The 9494-nt window shown below is 34.4% G+C and overlaps 1 protein-coding gene across 1 annotated transcript; it reads right to left on the minus strand.

The window, feature by feature from the left end:
• Nucleotides 1-8187: 8187 nt before the first annotated feature.
• LOC128664495 (mas-related G-protein coupled receptor member H-like) lies at nt 8188-9186 on the minus strand. Its single transcript, XM_053719318.1, has one exon. The coding sequence runs from the start codon at nt 9184-9186 to the stop codon at nt 8188-8190; it is 999 nt and encodes a 332-aa protein (XP_053575293.1).
• Nucleotides 9187-9494: the final 308 nt, after the last annotated feature.

Raw genomic sequence — 9494 nt, forward strand, 5'->3', positions numbered from 1 at the left:
AAAAATAATATGCAGAGGTCAGCGATAGCGGGGTCGGCAGATTAGGGGTTAATAAGTGTAAGGTTAGGGGTGTTTAGACTCGGGGTACATGTTAGGGTGTTAGGTGCAGACTTAGGAAGTGTTTCCCCATAGGAAACAATGGGGCTGCATTAGGAGCTGAACGCTGCTTTTTTGCAGGTGTTAGATTTTTTTTCAGCTCAAACTGCCCCATTGTTTCCTATGGGGGAATCGTGCACGAGCACGTTTTTGAAGCTGGCCGCGTCTGTAAGCACCGCTGGTATTTAGAGTTGAAGTGGCGGTAAATTATGCTCTACGCTCCCTTTTTGGAGCCTAACGCAGCCCTTCTGAGAACTCTAAATACCAGCGTTGTTTAAAAGGTGCGGGGGGAAAAAAGCACGCGTAGCTAACGCACCCCTTTGGCCGCAGAACTCTAAATCTAGCCGTTAGGATTTATTTTTATTTTACAGGCAAGTTTGTATTTATTTTAACTAGGTATAATAGTTATTAAATAGTTATTAACTATTTAATAACTACCTAGCTAAAATAAATACAAAAGTACCTGTAAAATAAAACCTATCCTAAGTTCTATAGGCTGCTCCAATCAGCCAATAGAATGCGAGCTCAATCCTATTGGCTGATTGGATCAGCCAATAGGATTGAACTAGGAATTTTTAGTTAGGGTTAGACTTATATTTAGGGGTTAATAACTTTAATATAGTGGTGGCGACATTGGGGGTGGCAGATTAGGGGTTAATAAATATAATGTAGGTGTCAGCGATGTTGGGGGCAGCAGATTAGGGGTTCATAAGTATAATGTAGGTGGCGGCGGTGTCCGGAGTGGCAGATTAGGGGTTAATAATATAATGCAGGTGTCGGGGTGGCAGATTAGGGGTTAATAAGTGTAAGATTAGGGGTGTTTAGACTTGGGGTTCATGTTAGGGTGTTAGATGTAAACATAAATTTTATTTCCCCATAGAAATCAATGGGGCTGCATTAGGGAGTTTTACGCTGCTTTTTGGCAGGTGTTAGACTTTTTTTCAGCCGGCTCTCCCCGTTGATTCCTATGGGGAAATCGTGCACGAGCACGTTACACCAGCTCACCGCTGACTTAAGCAGCACTGGTATTGGAGTGCGGTAATGAGCAAAATTTTGCTCAACGCTCACTTCTTGTCTTTTAACGACGGGTTTGTAAAAACCTGTAATACCAGCGCTGTAGGTAAGTGAGCAGTGAGGGAAAACTGCTCGTTAGCACCGCACAGCCTCTAACGCAAAACTCGTAATCTAGGTGAGAAATTTTTATGAGGTGAAAAAGTGTGAGTGTACATTTTGGAAAATTGTTTTAATAAATTAATATATCTGTATAATACTACACTTAGATACTCCCTGCGCTCCTTTCTTTTTTGTGAAAATTTGTTTCCGTGCTAACTGCCTGCCAGTGATTGCAGTTTCTACTATTTTTGGGGGGAGGGGATTTGTAATGTTAGGGGGTATTTGTTTTAATATTTTGGCAAAAGAGCTGTTAACTTTAGGGAAATGCCCTACAAAAGGCCCTTTTAAGGGCTATTGGTAGTTTAATATAGATTAGGGGTTGTTTTTTTTTTTTTTTTTTTTTTTTTTTTTTTACGGGGTATTAGAATAGGAATAAGTTTTATAATTTTGGATAACTTCATTTGTTATTTTTTGTAAAGGTAGTTTTTTTATTTTTTTGTAATTTTAGTGTTTATTCTTTTTTGTAATTGTAGTTTTAATTTTTTTGTAATGTTAGGTTTTATTATTTTTAGTAATGCTAAATTTTGTATTTGTTTTTATTTTTTTTTAATCAAGTAATGTTAGTTTTTTTTTAGTTTAAGCTTAGATTTTATTTTTATTTCACAGGTAAGTTTGTATTTATTTTAACCCTTTCATGACATAGTCATAATGTCTACATCCCAATTATTGGATCAGGTCAGGGGGCATCCCTATGACGCTAGGCACACCCTTTAGACCGCGATCCCATTCAGAAAGCGCCATTGGCTTCAAGACAGTGAAACGGCTATGACGATGTATTTTGTCCTAACGACAATGCCATAACGGCGGTAAAAGGTTAACTAGGTAGTTAGTAAATAGTAATATTGTAACTAGCTTAGGTTTTATTTTTATTTCACAGGTAAGTTTGTATTTATTTTTAAATAGGTAGCTAATTAATAATTGTAACTTTACTTTAGGTATATTTTAATTATGTTAAACTTAGGGGGTGTTAGGTTTAGGGTTTAATAGTTTAATTTAGCTAGTTGCAATGTGGGGGACGGTGGTTTAGAGGATTTTATTTAGTGTTTTCGATGTGAATCCATTCTTTATTCATATTCATTATTCTATTATAAACTTTAGAATAGAATAATGAATATGAATAAAGAATGGATCCGAAATAACAAATGGATACGAAAAACAATTTAACTTAACATAACGAATTTGCAGAAACAAAATTATTTTTTTAACTTAACTGAACTAATTTGCCCAAATGAAATTATTTATTTAACTAATGAAAACAAAACTAAACAAATTATTTCACTGTGCACATGCCTAATTTTAATGTATTTTTGCAGTGTTTAATGCAACTTTAAATTTTTGTCCAAACCCTTTACACAAGCTCTTCAGTCACGCTAACCCGACATGTAATATGCATGCAAGTTAGCACAGGCGCAATGTTTTAATATTGTCCACTAATGTTAGCGCACCACTTGTAATCTAGTCCATAGTAATTTATAATACTTTATTTTTTTACTTTTGTTCATTGTAAACAAAGGACATGTTTATTATTTTATGGTATGCATAATTTTCATGAGAAATGTACTACATTTGAAAAAATGTGTTTAATTTAAGAAGAGTTTCTTATCATACCACCAGTACCTTTTTATTGGACTGTGGGATACAAAATGTAGTCTATCATTTGCAATATTGGAGATCTAATAAATTAAATGACCAAAAAATTAAAATAAATCTTATTAGAGTAAGAGTTGTCACTTGGATCTTTACAACTGGAATGCCTGTCACATATGTATAGGTCTATAGAGTTCCATCTACTGATTGACTTGAAGTTACAGTGTACTATGGAAATACACATTGCTACCTCTTAAAAGAAATGCAACAAATAACCACTACCTATATTTTCACATATATGGTTGTATATGGTATCTCAAAGGGAGGAAAACCATGTAAAAGCATGCATTTGTGATAAAACTACATGACAACTTATAGCTGTGCAAATAAAACACATACAAACTTGTAATTTATTAAATTATTTTACTTAAAAATGATTTGTGGAAGTAAAGCATTTATGTCAAATTGTTCCCTTTTATGTTATATATAACTATTTCTGTGGAATGATGAAGAATCAGTGCCTGAAAACACATGTAGATACTTTCACACTGATGAGGCCCATAGGAGGCTGAAACGATTGTCTGGGGTTGTCATGTTCCTTGTTCAGAGGAGAATTGCCTGGTATTTCGAGGCTGGACTGACCTTACTTGGCGGGATCAGACTGGTATGCTTCAGGAACATGCTCCTGGGTGGTAAATCACCATAGAACTAGCTGATGAGCTGTTGTTTGTTCCTGGTAGAGTGCTTCTCTCTTCGTATGAAAATTAATAAGACCCTGGGGAAGTCTCCCTATGGGTGATGTGGGAAACCAGATGTGGACTCCTTTCCCAGTGTGCTTAGAGGAATGTGGCTGCACCTCACTGACGAGGCCCATAGGAGGCTGAAACGATCGTCTGGGGTTATCATGTTCCTTGTTTAGAGGAGAATTGCCTAGTATTTCAAGGCTTGACTGACCTTACTTGGCGGAATCAGACTGATATGCTTCAGGAAAGTTTTCCTGTGTGAAAAGCACATTGGTTTAAAAGAGATACTGAAAAATAATAGGGGCGCACTTAATGTGTACAATAGTAGTTAATGAGCAGTTGTGACAGTGAGTCCCTAATTAGGTAGGTGTTAATGACACTATTATAACAATATACACAGTGGTGAATAAGATATAAAAAATATATGTAGTTAGAAATGACAAAAGAGCCCTCAAAAGGGGTTAACAATAGTGTATCAATAATATATCAGTGAATACAATATTACAAAAAAACGTATGACTTATAGATGGTATCAGTATAGGTGAATAAGTTGGCACAATCAGGCAGCTGTCTGTAGAGGATCAAGGCCGCGACCCAGGATCAGTAATCTGCATTAAATAGAAGGGGTCAGAAGCGCCACATGGCCCAATATTGTTAGAAGTATTTTGAAATTAAAAAATGTGATGATTGCACTCACATAAGAGAAGACACCCCTAGTGGTGTAGATGGAGCAATCTGGGGTCAATAGCAGTCACCCAGAAGACTGACTTCCGATGGAAGTGTTGTGATCTGTAGAGGACAATACAAAGCACAAGAGGGTGCCTATATGGCCTAGTATTGCTGATGCAAATGAATAGTAAAATATATGAAATGCACTCATATTTGATGGAGCACCTCCCTTGGTGCTACAGAGGCAAACTGGGATCAATATGGTCACCCAGTAGACTTGATAACCGGCATTCATGAACTCTCAGTCATCCAATAGCGGATTTAAGCTGTAAATGGTAGATAACAAACAGGCAGCAAGTGGTAAGTAGTAAAACTTACTTTATTTAAAAGGTTAAAATTGTTAGCAATCCGTTTCTCAGCCAACCAGTGGCTGTTTCATCAGGCTTAGTAAAAAGAATGTAAAATATAATACAAAACACTTGCTATATATGCCATACAAACAATCCAATTAGACAATTAGTGTGATGAGCTACACCTAAAGTGGGAGTTATCAGGTAAACATGCTGGATGAGTCATAGCCTATCATAGAAGGACTAGTATTTACTGACATCACAGTTCAATCAATATGTTGACATAAAAATATCATAAATACAATATCAAGATACAGGTGCATCAATAATATGACAGGTGTAATAAAGAACATCATCCCAGGTATAAATTCTAAAGCCTCATGACGTTCTGATCTTAAGGCCTATCATTTAACACCTTTGTAATACTATTAACATCGGCCATATACTCACTATGTCATCACGTCACAACACCCATCTATTCCATTCAAGTACCTAGTAATTACCTATTAAGTTTGATGTCAGCAAACACTTACTACACAAAGTATAACCCGACTGATTCACTCACAAAATACATCTCTGCGGAATCAGCTGAGAGCATTATACCAACTGACTATTTTTGGAGTTGATTGTAGACGCCGTCTCCTTCAGACACTTATGACGACTGCGCTCATAGGAGAAATATACAAACATTTTTCACACTGCAGGTACCCCATTAATTATTAAAACATAGGCAAAGGACCCAGGTGGAAACAATTTATATTTAGATATGAGACACTTTAGTACTCATAGGATTTTGAACAATTAATTTATGGCGATTTAGGGTGATCGTTTTATTATTTTTTTATTACTCAGCTTGGTTTATATTGTATATTATGACAAGAGTAGACGCATATCCCCCCTCCTACCCTATCATATACAAACTATTGGTCTATATTGGACTTTTCCATCTAGGATGTTGATTTCTTTTTTAGATTTATATATCATTTTTACAGATTAGAATTTATACCTGGGATGATGTTCTTTATTACACCTGTCATATTATTGATGCACCTGTATCTTGATATTGTATTTATACTTCTTTTATGTCAACATATTGATTGAACTGTGATGTCAGTAAATACTATACTTCTATGATAGGCTATGACTCATCCAGCATGTTTACCCGGTAACTCCCACTTTAGGTGTAGCTCATCCCACTAATTGTCTAATTGGATTGTTTGTATGGCATGTATAGCAAGTGTTTTGTATTATATTTCACATTCTTTTTACTAAGCCTGATGAAACAGCCACTGGTTGGCTGAGAAACGCGTTAGTAACAATTTTAAACTTTTAAATAAAGTAAGTTTTTCTACTTACAACTTGCTGCCTGTTTGTTATCTACCATTTACATCTTAAATCCGTTATTGAATGACTGAGAGTTCCTGAATGCTGGTGATCAAGTCTACTGGGTGACCATATTGATCCCAGCTTGCCTCTGTAGCACCAAGGCAGGTGCTCCATCAAATGTGAGTGCATTTCATATATTTTACTATTCATTTGCATCAGCAATACTAGGCCATATAGGCACCCTCTTGTGCTTTGTATTGTCCTCTACAGATCACAACACATCCATCGGAGGTCAGTCTTCTGGGTGACTGCTATTGACCCCAGATTGCTCCATCTACACCACTAGAGGTGTCTTATCTTATGTGAGTGCAATCATCACATGTTTTTATTTAAAAATACTTCCAACAATATTGGGCCATGTGGCGCTTCTGACCCCTTCTATTTATTGGTTTAAAAGAGGCTGCTTCTGGGTGGTAAATCACCATAGAACTAGCTGATGAGCTGCTGTTCGTCCCTAGTAGAGCACTTCTTTCTTTGTATGCAAATTAATATGCCCCTGTCTAGTTTACTTTTGACCAGTTGCTTACAATGAAGTTCTCCAGCAAGCAGATGGAGAACTTTTCTAGTGCGATTAGATGGGGATTTTTGTGGCTGAGACACAATAACATAGTTTTTGGATAGCAACAGCAGATAATAAGGCTTCCTGAGGTGGGACATTCTTGAGCCTATGCTGCTTCCTGCAATGATAACAACATGCAGTGATATATAAAATATGTTACAACATTCGTGTGTTATTCTTTGCATTGTGTATGATTTATGAATATAGTTTGCCTGTGTTTCACATGTGTTTGTGTATTTATCGCTATGTTTGACTTTGAATAGACCTGACAGATATAGAGTCATTCTGTGGCTTTATCTATACATAAACACATTTTTGTAAACCACCTTTCTCCACAGTTTCCATCAATTTTTATTATTCTAAATAATTAAAAAAAAATTCCTACAGTAAGTAAAAAAAATGGTCATAGCAGCCACATAAAACAAGAAGTGCTTGCTACAAAATATGCCAGAAAAAGCTACAATACATTTTACTTTGTTACTTTTGTATGAGATTTGTGTTTTGGAGTAAATGATTTTGTTTCTGGTGCAGTTTTATGTTTATTATGTGAGAACCTTGGAACAAATTATATCCTTCTGTTGTACCTTGACCAAAAGTTTTCTAAGAAGAAATATGGTGGCTGTGTTCAATGTTAAAATTGATCACACTCATTTTTCTGATTTATAAAGTAGTGTTGGGGGCTGAGACAATAATTTGGTAAACTTGTGTGGAGCAATTCATGGTTAGGGCAGATTGAGGTTGAGCAGGGTAAAGCCTAAAGTTTATTGTGGGGGATTGTGTCTAAACTTTATTGCAATGGCCAAGGTCATGAGCTATAAAATTGGCAACTATATAATATCTATACCAGAGTTTGGTGGTTGGTCATTGTCACCAGCCATAAAGATCTGCTGTTATTGACACTCACATATCTCATTGTCACTAAATAATAGAGACCTTAATTTGATCTTGTCAGTAAAATTGAGCCACAATGAAAAATCTGCTTACAATAGATTTATTTTAATATTGGTTTAGTTTTTGTTTGGATTAATATATAATTTATATAGACAAACCAAACTTTAGGTTTTCTTTTTTATGTCTCCTTTTATTGTGGATGTTAATAAAAAAATTAAAGATGCAAGTTTTGTAAATAGTCAGTAGTGTCTATAAAGAGGCAATGTGACATTTAATACTTTGCACAAATTTTTATTAAAGCAAATAGTTCATATTTAGCATACGATATATTCTGCAGATAATTACATTTTCTTCAACTACTAAAGGTAAATATATATATCACATACAGTCACATATATAAATCACATTAATAGATAATTTCTTGATTCTATGCTGTTCAGGATTTTTCACAATTTATTTCAAATGTTACCATCAAAACAGTAAAGAAACATATTTTTATTAATCTATCTATTACAGCTCTGAAAATGGTTTATATTTAGTGATCAGAGCCTTGTGTGTTTAGAGCAAAAATGTTGTTTTGGAATATATTGTAAAAAAGTTATCATAATTTTTGGTTCAAAATTTAGGAAACAAATACATTCACTTAGACATTTAGACCAAGGAGACTCAGACATTTAATAGTAAGATACCTCAAAATCCTGTGCTATTGTTTTCTTTTTTTATCTTGAACAGTTTAATTTTGCATTATTGATGTATTTGATTTTATTTCTTTTCCTTGATGTTTTTTATATTGACTTCCTTCTTCATGAAAAACAGCGTGAAAAGTCACATTTATATTAAGCTTTCTACTTCCAATACCTTGACGACCAACTAAGTAATACACAAAGGGGTTTATACTGCTACTCAAGGAACAAAACAATACAGAAATTTCTATAATAGGAAAGGCTGGTAGTATGTTGCGCTTATAAAATACCAGTAATAAAACTCTCATTGGCATGGCAAAAACTAGAAAAAACAGAACAGTTACTGTGATCACAATGTAGAGTTTTGTAGGTTGCCATTGCTTGGAACGGGTACAAACATTAATTAAAATAGCAAGGCTTGATATTATCATAAGTGGAATAAAAATCATAAAACTAATACAACAGATAACAATAAAAATAGGTAAGCAATCTTTATCACATATGGCTTCATGGGGTTTTCTTAATAGCTTATTACAAAAAATAATCTCAAGCAGAGTTAGCAGACAGGACAGGAGCCATATCATTGTACATACAATAGTAGGCAGATATTGTGGTCGTTTGCAATGATACCAAACAGGAAATAGAACAGAAATGCATCTTTCAACACTAATCACTGTAAGAAGACACAAACTTGTGTTGTATGCAAAAAGGATAGAAAATGAAAATATGTTTAGTACTTTGTGAATATAAGTATCACCAAATCGTACTTCATATGCAGGCTTCTTAAATACTATAAGACAAACAAAATACACTATGCTGACAAATAAAAGGAAAACTGTATCAGCGATTGCAAGGTTCAAAATATAGACTGTGGAAACATTCCTCTTGATTTTAAAAAAGAGAAACCAAATAACAAGACAGTTTCCAGCTATACCAAATGTGGATACAAACATTGTTATTAATGTAATAACAAGATTATAAGTTGACTTTGCTGGCTTAGCGTTGTTAGTCAAGTTCCATAATTCTGATGCAGAAGAATTACAAATCATTATTCCCTACTTTTATTAATAGTATAAGAATAAGTATAAAAAATCAAAAAAATAATCCTAAGAAAGAAATTGTTAAAAAAAAATATAATTAGGTGAAATGTTCAACAAAAGAAAAGTAATGCAGTGAAAGTAAGATTTAGAAACAAATAAATAAAAAAGTGATTAAAAAAACTAATTGAAATGCATACAATCTGATGGTTTGCAGTCAAACAGTGGTACTGTTTTCTTCATACAAGATTTTTGTTATTTATTATGTATGTCTTCATTAATCTTTCTTTAAATTCAGTTCAAATAACAAGACGTACTAG

Source organism: Bombina bombina, chromosome 6, assembly GCF_027579735.1.
Source record: "Bombina bombina isolate aBomBom1 chromosome 6, aBomBom1.pri, whole genome shotgun sequence".
NCBI lineage: Eukaryota > Metazoa > Chordata > Amphibia > Anura > Bombinatoridae > Bombina > Bombina bombina.